The sequence below is a fragment of the Aulostomus chinensis genome, chromosome 15 (genome assembly GCF_037954235.1).
Source record: "Aulostomus chinensis isolate RoL2024-O1b breed Wild chromosome 15, RoL_Achi_v1.0, whole genome shotgun sequence".
NCBI lineage: Eukaryota > Metazoa > Chordata > Actinopteri > Syngnathiformes > Aulostomidae > Aulostomus > Aulostomus chinensis.
The window spans coordinates 48,154-63,902 of record NC_141334.1 but is presented as its reverse complement, the minus strand read 5'-3'; the positions used below and the strand labels follow the sequence as shown (position 1 = coordinate 63,902).

At 47.7% G+C, this 15,749-nt stretch overlaps 2 protein-coding genes across 2 annotated transcripts in view; both read left to right on the top strand.

Annotated features, from left to right (window-relative positions):
• The first annotated feature begins 87 nt into the window (after window positions 1-87).
• pwwp2a (PWWP domain containing 2A) lies at window positions 88-7,194 on the top strand. The gene is made up of 2 exons (XM_086226071.1): window positions 88-1,044; window positions 1,657-7,194. Exons 1-2 carry the CDS (start codon window positions 119-121, stop codon window positions 3,404-3,406), a joined length of 2,676 nt encoding a protein of 891 aa, XP_086082197.1. The 5' UTR covers window positions 88-118; the 3' UTR covers window positions 3,407-7,194.
• A 1,683-nt stretch (window positions 7,195-8,877) lies between these two features.
• The window catches only part of slc23a1 (solute carrier family 23 member 1), a 28,141-nt gene continuing 21,269 nt past the window's right edge, over window positions 8,878-15,749 (top strand). Inside the window, exon 1 of the mRNA XM_086179050.1 lies at window positions 8,878-8,928. Within this exon, the coding sequence (XP_086035176.1) occupies window positions 8,878-8,928 (51 nt within the window). The remainder of the gene's footprint in view (window positions 8,929-15,749) is intronic.

Sequence of the window (15,749 nt, the reverse complement as noted above, 5' to 3'; positions counted from 1 at the left end):
GGGCATTTGGCTTGTTTGATTTGATTGACGAGCTTTCTAGCCACTAGCAGTGCGCCTGCGCAGCTGGCAGCGTTCTGGGGGCAGGGCGAGGCGCAGCTCAGGAACACAGCGGAAGAAAATGGCGGCCGTGGCTGCAGAGCCAGGAGCTGCAGCGGTCCCAATAACAACATCAACCGCAGCGACAGACGAGGAGGGCTCGCTGGAACCGGTTCCAGCTGGCCCAGGACACGGCGGTGCCTCACAGCAGAACGACGGGGCACGGGAGCACCGCACGGCGGAGGAGGCAGCTGTCCCCCGGTTGGGGGATGGTGGGGACTCAGAGGAACGCCGCCATGTCAGGCCGGAGCTGGAGCCCGCGGCGGGAAAAGCCCTTTCTGATACCACCGGCAACGACGAGCCTGTGAATAATTTCGCGGTGGACCGACTTAGCGGAGTACCGGGAGATCCAGAAGGTGGTGGTAACATGTCTGGGCAGGCGGCATACCGCAGCATCCTGGCGGACCCGCAACCCTCTGCCGTCTTCCTGCACTCCTTCCCGGCTCCCCCGCCCGCCACCGAGGCTGGGCTGTCTCTGGCGGAACCGGCTGAACCGACCACCAATGTGACGACGGATCGGGCAGAATCCGCGGGCCGAGACCGAGGCTACACGGCTCTCGTCCAACCAGACTTGACGCCCGGTCCCGCGGAAGACGCCTTGTCTGACGGTACCGCGGAACGGAGTTCGATGCCTGGCATTGAGACGGAGACGGCGTACAGTAAAAATCCAGTGAGCTGTGAGGAGCTTCAGGGTCTCGGCCTGCCGGACTCTTCCCCCCCTTGCCGGTCTCCAAAGAGACGGCTAATGACGGACACCGTGAAGCAGGAGAGGCCCCCCGGAGAGGCGGAGCCCGGTTGCGCGGCTCCGCTGCTGGGCTGTGCGCAGGAACTGAGTCTGGGCTCTGAGGTCCGTGTCTGTTTGGACCACGTCATCGATGACGCGCTGGTGGTTTCCTTTCGGCTGGGTGAGAAGGTGTTCTCGGGTGTGCTGATGGACGTATCCAAAAGGTAAAGGCATGACGTCATAGTCCAGTAATGTGCAGTAAAACAAGTGTTTTGTATGCAATGACTGTATGTTTATTTAGTACATTTAACCAAATATTCCAAACATATTACTGTGAGAACACAGTATCACATCAGTGTAGTGTAATACTGTAGTACCGCAGTAACAAGGTTCCGATTAAACACCCTACTGGGTACGCAAACTGCTGTTATCCTTGTTTCTGACTCTGGTAATGTGAGCGGCCATTGAATGAAGTTGGTGAAATGATGACATCCGTACCGTGATTCTTTTCAGCTTTGATCTTGACTAATCAGCTGATCAGAAGAAAACAACCCTTTTGTTTGTGTGTCCTTATCCATTATGGTTATGAAGCAGTTGGACAACAAGTCTTGTTCCTTGCTGTCACGCTCTAACACATGAAATTCTACTGAAAGAGAATGAAAGACGCACAAAGTTGCCGAGATGTCAGAAGATGAAAGGTTTCTTTTCAAAAGACAACTGAGTTATTTTATTATTTTCAAAGGTGTCACCTGTGTTACGTTGATATTTCATTTTGAAAGTTAACAGGGGTGTCACTATGAGGGTATGGAGTCTCTAAGTTTCTGTCCTGTGTGCAGGTTTGGACCTTACGGCATCCCCATCACTGTGTTTCCCAGACGGGACGACCGGAGTCGGCCTCAGATGTCCCTCCAACCTGAAACCAGACAAAATGATGATCCACCCTCCAAAATGGAAGAGGTCTCTGTTAGCACACCCCCTCCTCATCCCTGGACCTCGAGACCACCACCGCTGTTTCAGGAGGGGGCGCCGTACCCCCCTCCACTGTTCATCAGGGACACCTACAACCAGGCATTACCTCAGCCGCCACCACGCAAGATCAAACGGCCAAAGCGGCGCTACCGCTCTGAGGAGCCAACCTCTATCATGAATGCCATCAAGCTCCGCCCTCGTCAGGTGCTTTGTGACAAGTGTAAAGGTGTGGTGGCATCAGCTGGTCACAGAGAGGCCCGGCGGGGTCCACTAGATCTGAGGGGCGAGGATACTTCTCGGCGGCGGAGGCCAGCGGTGGTGGATGAACCAATCTCCTTGGAGCTTAAAAGACTGAGGAGTGATGACAAAGGAGGGCGTGGTGCTGGTGACAGACGAACGCCATCAGGGCTACGCGTGTCATCAACATCATCGTCATCTTCTTCTCGCCGTGTCCTTAGGGGCGTAGCATCATCATCATCATCATCATCATCATCATCTACGTCCAACCACATGCGCCTGAAGCTGAACTCTAAGAAGGTTCTGGCCAAAGGTTCTGCTGTGGACCGCTCCAAAGCCAGACAGGTCCTCAAGAAGCTGGCCAGGAGCTCTCAACCACCACATCGCCGGTCCACTGACCAGAGCCAAAGCCAGGATTGCAGCAAGGCCATGACCCGAGCTGCTGCATTGCAGAACCACAACCAGAAGGTCCACTTTACTCGCCGCCTGCAACACTGCAGCTCCACCAACGTCAGCCCGAGCTCACACACCCCGCTTCCGCCACGAATGCGCCTCAAACCACAAAGGTACCGTACAGATGACAGTCAGGCGCCCTGCTCCTCCTCCCCCTCACCGCCAAAACAGATGACTTCAAATCCCGCCCCCACATTAAATCCAGCCCCGCCCGTTCCCTCTGCCCCAGTGCCCCACTCCACTGCCATGGAGATGCAGGAAATGCAACCTGCTGATGAGGAGGAGACGGAGCAGGAAATGGAGGGGCCTTGCCCCTCCTCCTCTTTAGACTCCTCCCACTCAGAGTGCAGCTCCTCAGAGACCTTTGACCTCCCCCCTCCTGGAGACAACCCCTCCTGCTCTCCCCCTGCTCCCCCTCAGTCATCCACCCCTCCCCCCCCCAGAGTTGATATTGAAGAGACGCAGGCCGGCGGCGGTGAGGAGGAGGAAGAGGAAGCAGGTGAACTGAAGAGGCGTCGCAAGTCTTCCACATCTTCGTCCTCCTCAGCGTCGTCGTCGTCGTCTGTCTTCTCGAAGTCCGTGTCCAAGTGTTTGCTCCCTGATGGGCGGACGGTGTGTGTCGGGGATATCGTCTGGGCAAAGATCTATGGCTTCCCCTGGTGGCCAGCACGTGTGCTTGGCATCACGGTGGCACGGCGTGGTGACACAGGGCTAGCAGTGCGTCAGGAGGCACGTGTCTCCTGGTTTGGCTCACCAACCACTTCCTTCCTGCCGCTCTCCCAGCTATCCCCCTTCCTGGAGAGTTTCCAGTCCCGGTTTGACAGGAAGAGGAAGGGGCCATACCGCCGCGCCATTGCTGAAGCAGCCAGCGCTGCCAAACAGCTGACACCTGAAGTGCGGGCTCTGCTCACACAATTTGAAACGTAGCACTAGCTACTCCTGGCTCCCCGTCTTGCCCCACCCTCTTGGCCACAGCCCTGTCCATTACAAGAAATGTGAGAAGCCCGTCTCAAGCTCAGACTGAAACTGACACCAACAGACAGACATTTCTGTTTCTGTTTCCTGTGCTGTTCTTCCTATTGGGAGAGAAGGTGTAGCTTCTGCGTCACCTGACAATGCTGAGGGGAGCAGGAGGCGGGCCTCATCTCAGCTTCAGCAGGTGTCAGTCAGTGGCAGGTTTCCACTCATTGCTTGTTCAGTTCACCAATGGTCACAAAATCATATTTATATCGGACACATCTTCATGATATCACAGTGATGTCATCAGCCGTGTTCAAAATGTTGATCAACAGCGACAGCTTGAGTTCTGTTTGGACGCTGCGATACATCAAGCATGTGACCCGGGTCCGTCCGGTGGAGTGAACCTAGAGTGCTGATGTGTCTCTTCCTGTTGTGACGGTTCTCCTGAAAATAAGACTGTTAACATCCAGATTTAAAGACTGCATTTTTCAGAGGCCAGGGCCCAAGCAGGGTCCAGACTCTTATGTGTTCTTGGTTTGATCACATGATCAAGGCTGCATCTCTGATTAGTCATTTGACACTGATTGATCAACAGAGTGAGTTACCTGCATTGGGTGTCTGTAGTTTAGGAACAGGTCTGTAAAGTCTGGGTGACGTTTCTCTAGTCCAGGATAAGGGTTTCTGTAGTCTGGTTCAGGTCCAAGATCAGGTCTGTGAAGTCTGGTTAAGGTCCAGGATCAAGTCTGAGCAGGTAACATACTGATTGACACAGGAAGTGAATTATTGTCTGGTCAGGTATCATGTTTATCAAAACCTCTGATTGGCTCGAGCTGTGTCTGATATCACTTGCAATGATCAGCTGGCCATGGCCCGGCAGGCCCCACGACTCCCTGAAACAGTAGTCGTCTCTGCTTTTGCCAGCCAAGGGCGCTGGAAGGTCAAATGAAGGGATGTTAAGGTGAGTGTCAGGAGAGGCAGGCGGCGAGCATGTTTGAAATGCTCTTGAGAATAACAGACTTATCCTCAATCACGTGACAACAATGTGGTCGCGGCACCTTAGGCAGCTCCCCCCAACTATTATCAATGATTCTGTTGCAGTCACAAAGATTGGAGCGCTCATATCCTGAGGGTGTACTGCCAATTTCGGATGTCACTGTTAACAATGACAGAGCCTGTTTGAGCGTCAATCCCAGTGTATGGCTGTTGCTGCTGTCCTACGCTGTCCACTGGCCAACAGCCATGTGTACTACCTAGCATACCTCGCCAAGCTCACTTTGACTAGCTGCAGTCAGTTCCAGGCAAGTTTACTAGAGCCTGGCTCAACCTTGCCAAATCTTCCTGAGTATCAGATTATACTGAGAAATCAATATCATCAGGCTAGCAGACACTGCTGGTATGCCGAGCTGCTCACAGGCAGCTGGTGAGTAAGCTGGCAGTGCTCATGATGGCCTGCTGACAATTTGCTGCCGGCTCAGTTGTCTGTCGTAGTTATCACGTTGTACTCCGTCTGACTTTACAACAGTCAGCTAAAATGCTATCCACTTATTTACCCCCAGTTTTTCTCTACCACATACCTGTACTTGGTACAAGAAGGGGCTGTGATTTGAGCGGTCGGCTGAATAAATCAGTTCTCCTATTCAAACATCTGGTTCCCTGGTGTCCAGATCAGAGACCTGAAATCAGGTGTGTCTCCTAGCAGCTGGAGATATCTGAAGGTCCAGTTCTACATCAGATCCACCAGTAAACACCAGACTGGTGGATGTTGGAGTGGTGGAGTCTTAAAAACCCGGGTTGCTAACAAGAGTCTGGAGGAGCCTACAGAGGTCGTGGAGGTCATTAAAGGTCATCAGGGGAAACAGAAGAAGCCTGAAGCTCAGTGGTGGTGACCTTGAAGTCATGTGACCCTGGTGTCGCTCCTTCCTAGGCTACCGTTAGCTTAGCACTGCTAACCATTGCCTTCAGGCTTCCAGCATCATCAGAGGGTTCATTAGTGAAGATGATCTTGATGAACTAAACCTGGAAGATCATCAACTTCTGTTCACCAGAGCTGATTTACTGGTTCAATCACCACAATCACATGGAGCGATCCTATTGGCTGCTGGGAGGAACCAGGAGATGACCACTTCCTGTTGGACTACAAAAATACCTCATCCCTGCAGCGCTTTAGAGGCAGGTGACGTCAGACACAGCCAGAGTCAGGCTTGATCATGTGACTGTTCAGCCAATCAGGAGACCTTTGTCTAATCGGGAGCTCAGAGACATTGCTGACAGCTTCTCTGAAGGAGGAGGAGGAGGAAGATGGCATTCCCTCTCTGCTGTCAGACTCTTTTTACCGTCTGTTTGCAGATCAGAGATTCTGAACTAAAACTGTTGGACTAAAAACCGGAAACCAGAATCGACCCGTGTCCGTGTTCTTTTCTGATGTTTGAAATCTGAATAAATGGTAAAACTTGTCTTTGAATGGTCATCGTCATTCTTCTTCTGTGCTTATTTTCCTGGAGGACTCTTGGTGGCGTTACTTCAGCTGCCTCAGATTTTCTCACCTGCAAACAGATGTTTGGTAAATGGGTCTCCAGATGTGTGTTTATCCCAAAATATCAGCAATATCACAGTTGAACATGTATCTGTGAAACTTTTTTTTGTTTTTTTTTACTATGTCATGTTGCGGATTTTCTCCAAAAACATCAATGACAACCAGAGTGGGAAAATACCTACAGGTACTAACTAAATACTGGAAAGTAATTTCACTGGTCAAATGCAGCACAAGCACCTGCCGGTACTGGCTAATACTAATGTATAAATCCTGTTAGGATGGGGCTAGTTGCTGGTGAAATAAATTGGCCAACCACTGGAAAGACAAGGACATGTTAAACATTGACAAACATTTTGGGGGGAAATGCTAAGAGAATTTTAAGGTATTTCTTGCTAAATTGTAGAAGCCAAATTTAAATAGATGAATTTGTGGACCAGTGGAAGGACAGCGAGGCAGGTGAAGAGCCTGATGACTAAAGGTCCTTGAAGATTAGATAGTTTTTGGTTTGTTTTAATCTGCAGTAGAAAGTTGTTGAATATTGGTGCTTGATAAATCCTGGAATAGGTTTTTGGTGTTGGTTATTTCGACGGTTTTGGAAGCAGCTGCAAACAACACTTGCCATGATGCACCTGCAATGACCTGTTCAAGCAGAAGATGTTTGCGTAACCCAATTTATTTAAAAAAATATTTGTGAAGTCGTGCTTTTTTTCAGTGAATCATCAGAGTAATGTTATACGTCTCTTACAACAAGCAAGTGATGTCATGTTTTTGTGGGGCATTGAGTCAACTTGGAAATGTGAGTTTGTAGGTAAATGAGTGACTGGTCGTGTGAGCATGGGGAGGAGTGTCGTGGTGCCATGGTGCTACTTGGCGTTACTGACACTGAAGTGCTTCTGATTGATTGTCTGTTGCCACGGTATCAACAAAAATGGAAAGAGAGTTCAAAACAACAAACCAAATGAAAAAAAAAAAAAAACTGGGAAAACCAGGTGGAACATCTTGACCATCAGAGGTGGCAGCGCTTAGTGCCCCGAGGAATGGCCACCATTTTGGCCACCAACATACAGCAAAACCACTGTGGTGGTGTTGAAATATTCAAATAAAAAGGCTACTGTAGTGTGATTCCTATGCAAGACATCAGGGTTTCCTCTAAAGTCTACTGGTTGATGATGAGACAATCGTCTTTCCTGACATCAACGATGACGCATCTCTCTCTCTCTCTCCCTGCAGCACCGCCTCTCTGAAGAGTTGCTGACACTGAGAATCCTGCACTGCCTTGCTGACCAATCGCCAGCCAATCACATGAACAAAATCAATCAATAACTTATGAAATTGAAGAGTTTATATTTATAAAGATGATATGTATCAACCAATATTGATCTTGTCACAGTTTTCTTTATCAGAAGCCATTTCCATGGATACATGTTCAGATCAATTACTCCTTGTGTTGAAGGGTTATTCTCGTTTCCTGAAATCAGCTTTGTTATTGATATCATTGATTAAGTCAATCAAGCTCAAGGACTGGTGAGCTACAGTGTATGAGCAACAAGGGGAGATAGTCTTTGTGATCGGTCAAAAATGCTTTTGTTGTGTTGGTTGGACAAATTTTTTTCTCTAAAATCTGAAAAGGTCACTTAATATGTGGATGTCACTTTTCATGACAGACCAAATATATTCATGTGAACAGTCTCTAACATTGTGTTCCAGTTGGTCAAGACGTCTACCAGATAATCAATGGTGGGTGTCGCCATGGCTGCTTTAGTTCATCTAAATGTTATTCTGAAATGTTAAATATTTCTGATTCATTCTCTCAGCTGCCAAAGTGGAAGAAGTCTACCAGATGTTTCCAGCTTCGAGCTCTAGCTACCATCTGGCTGACCAGATACTGTAGCTACTGTATTTTCTGTTGCTCAGCTAACTTCTGGAGCAAGTGAACACATGATACAACGCACACCAAATGTTGATGAAAGTGATGAAAATCACATGATCATTGTTATTGTCAAAACTGCAGATGATCAATAAAGTTTGCATATGTGAAAGTGTCTTATTTCCCTTTTATTAGTTGTGGATTTTACAAAACTATATGCACATTCACTGCATCCATAAGGTAAAGAAGATGCCACAAGGTCAAATGGCAATGACACAAGTCCCATGAGAATGCCATGAAAAAGCAGTGGCTGCTTGCCTCATACGCCTCTTATTGCTCCAATTCTATTGAACACAACAGCATCCAGATAGTCAGAGGTGTTGTGTCAGTTGAAATCAGTTTATTCTGGTTGCGCCACAGTGTTCTCCGTCCACAGGGACTTCATGGTCACTAGATGGAGTATTGAGGCCATGACTCAATTAATATTTTTCAGTGGGACTATGAAAGTTCTACATCTTCATGCCATGGTCATACAGCTCATTGGGTTGCAGCCATTGCTGGTATTTGCCACCCAAGAGTCTGGCATGGTGGACTGTTCTGGACTGGAGGAGGCACATGGCATGAAGCAGCATGTGGCCATGTTCAGGTACATTGGGACCCCCCCCCCCAAAAAAACCCCAAAACAAACGCTATTAAAAACAGTAGAGTTCACACAGATAAGAACAAAAAACCCGAATGTCAAAAACTTTGAAGATGTCATGTGATGTGACCTGATACTAACTGAGGAAAAGCCTACAGCTGCCAATTAAAGGATGTTGCAGATGTTTCTGTACTGTTATCTGTGACTGTAAAGAAAATTTGTTGTCCAGAAGCAAATAGTTAGTTATGCCTATTTTACACTTGTCAAGTGTCAGCACTAACCATCAGTAATCAGTTATGGCAGCCATATCAGCTGACACACCTGTTTTGCGTTTCAGGTGAAAGTCCACAGAGATGATCATTAACCATCTCATGCACTCTCTTCCAAAGACACCGCACATGTGCCCTGGACACCAGACAGCTGCAGGAGAAATGGATGATGACTGTCAGGTAAAGTCATCATTGATTATTGAAGAAATGATTAAAGAGGATTTGTGTGTGGTGAGGTTTAGTGGCTGGCAGCCCCCAAGAGTGGCTTCACGCTTCTGCAGGTTATTCATTTAACTCAAAGCGTCACTTGTCCACATCATTTTCCAGGCAAATAAACTCTGAGCATGTCAAGAAAATTTCTGGAGACATTTGCAGGATGCCATTTTGCTATTGATGTATTTAGGTGGCTGACCAGTAAGTTCTCCCCCCTTAGCTACTTTTACTATGTCTGTCAAGCTGTTGCACCAAGGGTCATGTCAATCAACTGGGAGACAACAGCTTGTGAAGGAAGAGAATGCACCTGTCTTAGTTTGAAAAAAGTTTGTTGATAAAGAATGTTGGTCACTGGTGAAGTTAACTCTGGTTATAAGGTGGTTACCCCTAACCCAAGTTCACGTTCAGTCTAAATTGACCAAAATTCCTCGAAACTACAGTCAACCATCTTTGTTAATTTTTTCTTGACAATCCAACAAGGAGGGTCTTAAGTCTGCTCTTAAACCTAGAGAGGGGGTCTGGGTCCTGGACTGAAACTGGGAGACGGTTCCACAGGAGGGGAGCCTGGTAGCTGAAGGCTCTGGCTCCATTCTACTGTTAGAACTCTAGGAACCAGCAGGAACCCTGCATCCTGGGAGTGAAGGGTTCTAGCTGGATCATAGGGGACTAGGAGCTCTGGCAGGGATGAAGGAGCCAGGTTGTTGAGGACTTTGATGGGAGAAGAAGAATTTTAAATTCTGTTCTGAATCTGACAGGGAGCCATGCAGAGAAGCAGTCCAGGGGAGACCTGGTCTCTGCTACCAGTTCTAGTCAGGGGGGCAGCAGCGTTCTGGACCAGCTGGAGAGTCTTTAGGGACTTATTAGTCCAGCCTGGTAGGAGGGAGGTGCAGTAATCAAGCCTGGAAGTGACAAAAGCAGGGACTAGTTTTTCTGCATCTTCTTGAGCCAGGATGTGTCTGATCTTAGCGATGTTACGTAGATGGAAGAAGGCGTCCTGGAGGTTTGCTGAATGTGGGAGTTAAAGGGTCCTGGTCAAAGAGAACTCCTAGGCTCCAGCAGCATTTTGGACCAGCTGGAGAGTCTTTAGGGACTTATTAGTCCAGCCTGATAGGAGTGATTTGCTGTCGTCCAAGTCCTCAAGTCCCTCTCCCTCCATTGGATGAAAAGATTTTTTTTTTTTTGCCAGTGTGGGAAACACTTTTGTGGATCAAATTCCTCTAACTAGTGACTGCCTGACTGATAATGTCACCGGCTTCTTCTCTGCCATACAAAGCTTTGAACCTCCTGTAATGAAGTGACTGACATTATCATTAACTTTGGCAAGTCAGATGTTGGTGATAATGAAATTAAGACCAATGTGGCAAAGTTCTTACCACTCTTGGAAGACAGTGATTCTATTGTCTTTGATAATTAGGGCCTGAGCCAGAAGGTACTTCAGGCAAGGCAAGGCAAGGCAAGGCAATTTTATTTGTATAGCCCGTTTTCACAAACAGTTTGTCTCAAAGGGCTTCACATGGCATCATAACAACATCCTCTGCCCTCAGAGCCTCACATCGACTGAGGAAAAACTCCATAGAAAACCCTTTTAACAGGGAAAAATCTGAGAAACCTCAGGGTGAGCAACAGAGGAGGGATCCCTCACCCAGGACGGACAGACGTGCAGTAGATGTTGTCACAGACAAGAAAACAGTTTACAATACAAAATGTGTTGAAGAAGAAGAAGGAAGCTTCTGGTAGGGGAGGCAGGGAGAGCAAGCCAGCTTGATGGGGGACTGGCAGACTGGTTCATGGAAGGGGAGCGCAGGCCGGTGTAACAGTAGGGAATAAGAGGGGGGGGGGGGCGATGCAGGCGGCGGTTGGGGCTCTGGTGGATCTGTGGAAACACAGAGAGACTGCGAGACACCAAGGCCAAACTACAAAGTGCAACAAGTAATGGTAATGACAGTTCCAAAAATCTGCAGGGAGGAGAGGACGAGAGAGGGGGAGAGGAGAGGAGAGGAGGGAAGGGCTCCATGTAACCTGATGTGTCCCCCAGCAGTCTAAGCCTGTAGCAGCATAGCTATCAATGGTTCAGAGCTACCTGAACCAGTCCTAACTGAAGGCTCTGTCATAGAGGAAGGTCTTAAGCCTGGACTTAAACGTAGTTAAAGTGTCTGCCTCTCTGACCCATGGAGAGATGCTGGTTCCACAGTAGAGGAGCCGGTACCTGAAGGCTCTACCTCCCAGTCTGTTTTTATTGATACTGGGAGTCACTAACAGACCTGCATTCTGGGAGCGGAGTGCTCTGGTGGGACAGTAGGGACTAATGAGCTCTTTCAAATAGGATGGAGCTTTATCATTGAGAGCCTTATAAGTCAGCAGAAGGACTTTGAAGTCGATTCTAGATCCTACAGGAAGCCAGTGGAGAGAAGCTAAAGTGGGAGAGATGTGTTCTCTCTTCTTAACTCCCGTCAAAACCCTGGCTGCAGCGTTCTGGACCAGCTGGAGACTCTTTAGAGAGTATTTAGGACATCCTGACAGGAGAGAGTTGCAGTAGTCCAGCCGAGAAGTGATAAATGCATGCACCAGTTTTTCAGCATCACTCTGGGAAAGGATATTCCTAATCTTAGCGATACTTCGCAGATGGAAGAAGGCGGTCCTAGTCACATGCTTTATGTGGGAGCTGAAGGAAAGGTCCTGGTCAAAAATGACCCCAAGGTTCCTTGCAGTTGTACTCAAAGTTAGGGTGATGCCATCTAGAGTAGAGATCCGATTCAAGAGTGTGTCCCTGTGGTGTTTAGGTCCAAAAATGATTACCTCAGTTTTATCTGAATTGAGCATTAAGAAGTTAGAAGACATCCAGGATTTAATGTCTTTCAGGCAGTCTTGCAGATGAGTAAGCTGGCTTGTGTCGTCTGGCTCCATCGACCAGTAAAGTTGTGTGTCATCTGCATAACAGTGGAAGTTGATCGAGTGCTTCCGGATTATGTCACCTAATGGGAGCATGTAAAGAGTGAAGAGAATCAGCCCTAAAACTGAACCCTGTGGTCCACCATATGTGACTCTGCTATACTCAGAATGGTCATTATGAACATTAACAAACTGAAACCTGTCAGATAAGTAGGACTTAAACCATTTTAGGGCAGTTCCTTTAATCCCAATGTCATGGTCTCGTCTCTGTAGCAGGATGCTGTGGTCGATGGTGTCAAATGCAGCACTGAGGTCCAAAAGGACAAGCACAGAGACAAGACCTCTGTCTGAAGCTATAAGAAGATCATTAGAGACTCTGACCAGTGCTGTTTCAGTGCTATGGTGTTCCCTGAATCCAGACTGGAAGGCTTCAAAGAGCTCGTTGCTGTGCAAATGTTCATGTAGCTGCTCCAGGGCAACCTTCTCAAGGATCTTGGAGATGTAGGGGAGGTTGGATATCGGCCTATAGTTGGCTAACACATCTGGGTCAAGAGAAGGTTTTTTAAGTAAAGGGTTGATGACAGCCACCTTAAAGGCCTGTGGCACATAACCTGTGACTAAGGAAAGATTAATTTGATTTAATATAGAAGTGTTGACTAGAGGGAAGGCATCCTTAAGGAGGCTTGTTGGGATGGGATCCAGCAGACAAGTGGCTGACTTGGAGGAACCGACTGCAGAAGTTAATTCTGACAGGTCGATGGGGGAGAAGCTGTCCAAGTATGCACCAAGTCTGGGAGGTGCTTCTATGGGGACTGTAGTCTGTCCTCCATTACTGGCAATCTTCGTTCTAATATTCACAATCTTTTCAGTAAAGAAAGAAAGGAAGTCGTTACTGCTGAGAGTTGGGGGATGCATGGCTCAACAGCACTATGGTTCTTGGTGAGCCTGCCCACGGTGCTGAAGAGGAACCTGGGGTTGTTCTTATTCTTTTCTATCAGGGACGAGTAGTAAGCGCTTCTGGCATTACGGAGTTCTTTTTTATATATTAATAAACTCTCCTTCCAGGCTTGGTGGACTTCCTCGTGCTGGCTGGAATGTGTCTTCCTTTCCAGTTGTCTGGTCTTCTGTTTTAAGGCACGCAGCTCTGGGCTGTACCAGGGAACTATTCTTTTCTGGTTGATAACCTTCTTCTTCAGGGGAGCTACGGCATCATGTGTCCCAAGGAGTGCTGCTGCAGTGCTGTCCACAAGATAGTCCACCTGGGTGGGGTGAAATCAGCATAACTGCCCAATATATTATTACAAGATGTGGCAGCAAGCTCTGCTGGAATAAGCTCCTTAAATCTAGAAACAGCAGTGTCAGATAGACTTCTACTGAAGCAGGACTTTTTCCCAGGTAGAATATAATTTGTTAAAGTAAATTCAAATGTAATTAAGGAGTGATCAGACAAGACAGGGTTCTGAGGAAGAACTATGATTAGGTCAGCTTCTATTCCATAAGTGAGTACTAAATCAAGGATGTGATTAAAAGTGTGAGTGGGTTTGTTTACCCTCTGACAGAAGCCAACAGAATCAAGAAGCGACTTAAACGCAGTGGCCAGAGAATCATCATTGACGTCCACATGGATGTTAAAGTCACCCACTACAATGACTTTGTCTGAGTTCAATGCCAAGTTAGAGAGAAAGTCAGGGAATTCTTCTAAGAACTCAGAATAAGGGGCAGGAGGACGGTACACCACAGCAAGTAAGAGTGGTTTCTCTGCTTTCCAGTCTGGGTGGGAAAAGCTGACAATAAGGCTCTCAAATGAGTTAATGAACTGTTAGGTCGAGGGTTAAGCACCAAATTTGACTGATAGATTGCAGCTACTCCTCCTCCTCTGCCAGTGGTGTGAGGTACATGGTAGTTAATGTAACCAGGAGGGGAAGATTCATTTAAACTAACATACTCATCTTGCTGCACCCAGGTTTCAGTGAGTGCTAATACACCAATCTGATAATTAGTAATTAAATCGTTCACTAGGAGAGACTTGGATGCAAGAGATCGAATATTAAGCAAACCACATTTAATAGTTTTACTGGGTTGGTTTGCTGGAGCAGTGGTTTTAATTTTAACTTAGTTGCTATAAGTTACTCCTCCAGATTTGGGTGCAGGCTTATAAAGCCTCAGGGCAGACACAGTTTCTATAGGCTGGGTGGGTGACAACACCAAGGAACCAGCAGAGGGGTGTGTTAAACTGCAGCTCTGCCTGCTGGTCTGAACTCTGGTTGCTTGTCAGGGATTAGTATTGCTAATAAATTGGCCTATGTTCCTAGATAAGAGAGATGCACCATCCAAAGTAGGATGGACGCCATCTCTCCCAATCAGACCAGGCTTTCCCCAGACGGATCTCCAATTGTCTAAGTAAGCCACGTTGTTAAGGCGAAGACCCTATTAAGTTTGCTTGGCAGAGCAACACATTAGCAGCACTAAAAACACTAAAAACACCCACTAACCAGTGTCCCAGGTCCCCCCAACACCCATGAGGCAACTGGGCCAGACGGCCTGGAGCCGGTTTTCACATCCACACCATTCAAAACCTGGTCCTGGACTGTTCTTGCTGTCAATGAGCGCGCGCTATATGTGCATAATGCGCGTAACGCGCATAATCTAATTTGACCCCCTGAACATGCATGAAATTCGCTGAAATTCGGCACAATTGTCCGGTCTGGTTAAACATTCACTAATCAAAAATCAAAACACCACAAAAGTCTATAGCGCCACCTAGGGAGCCACACAAAAAAAAGATAATTTTTTATAATTTCGAGTGCTGTAACTCCGCACACGAAACTCCCACAAACATGGGACCAACACCGTTGGACTTGTCTCATCAACACCAACAATTCTTACACTCTGACCCCTCACCTGTCTACAACAGAATGTCCACAAATTGGACAAAACTGTCAAAATCAGGACTTTTTTTACTCCCCGAACAAAATCTATCTCCTCCTAAACTGTAAATGCCAGGGCTTCCAAACTTTCACACATTACTCTCCCAACTGTGCTCTTCAAAATCTTTACAGGTTAATATACTACGCGCTCGGTTCCCATTTTACAAGCCCTCAAAGAGGGGGAGACACGTTTCACGCTTACAATGGAAGTCTATGGGGAGAGCGTGTCCTCTCAGGGTACATACTGTCAAACAAATGCTTCTCACGTCTACACCATACATCCCACAGCTTTTAAAAACACACCACTGTATTCCTGACAAAAATCCCTATAAAACTATGGTATTATGTGTGACTTTTGACCAACGTATGCCGAGTTATTCAGCTTTTACACACTACAATTTTCTTAATCCTCCTCTCTCTCCGCTCTAGCACAGATCAAAGACAGAGCAGTGGGGAGGGGTTCTTAAAGGGCCAGCTCTCAGCTCTGCTCTCACTCTAGCACAGATCAGAGACAGAGCAGTGGGGAGGGGTTCTTAAAGGGCCAGCTCTCAGCTCTGCTCTCACTCTAGCACAGATCAAAGAAAGAGCAGTGGGGAGGGGTTCTTAAAGGGCCAGCTCTCAGTTCTGCTCTCACTCTAGCACAGATCAAAGACAGAGCAGTGGGGGAGGGGTTCTTAAAGGGCCAGCTCTCAGCTCTGCTCTCCACTCTAGCACAGATCAGAGACAGAGCAGTGGGGGAGGGGTTCTTAAAGGGCCAGCTCTCAGCTCTGCTCTCACTCTAGCACAGATCAAAGACAGAGCAGTGGGGGAGGGGTTCTTAAAGGGCCAGCTCTCAGCTCTGCTCTCACTCTAGCACAGATCAAAGACAGAGCAGTGGGGGAGGGGTTCTTAAAGGGCCAGCTCTCAGCTCTGCTCTCCACTCTAGCACAGATCAGAGACAGAGCAGTGGGGGAGGGGTTCTTAAAGGGCCAG

Excerpts from the sequence above, each read along its gene's own strand:
- pwwp2a (XM_086226071.1), top strand. The coding sequence starts at position 119 with ATGGCGGCCGTGGCTGCAGAGCCAGGAGCTGCAGCGGTCCCAATAACA. Across the intron at positions 1,045-1,656 it reads CTGATGGACGTATCCAAAAG|GTTTGGACCTTACGGCATCC; the intron begins GTAAAGGCATGA and ends TCCTGTGTGCAG.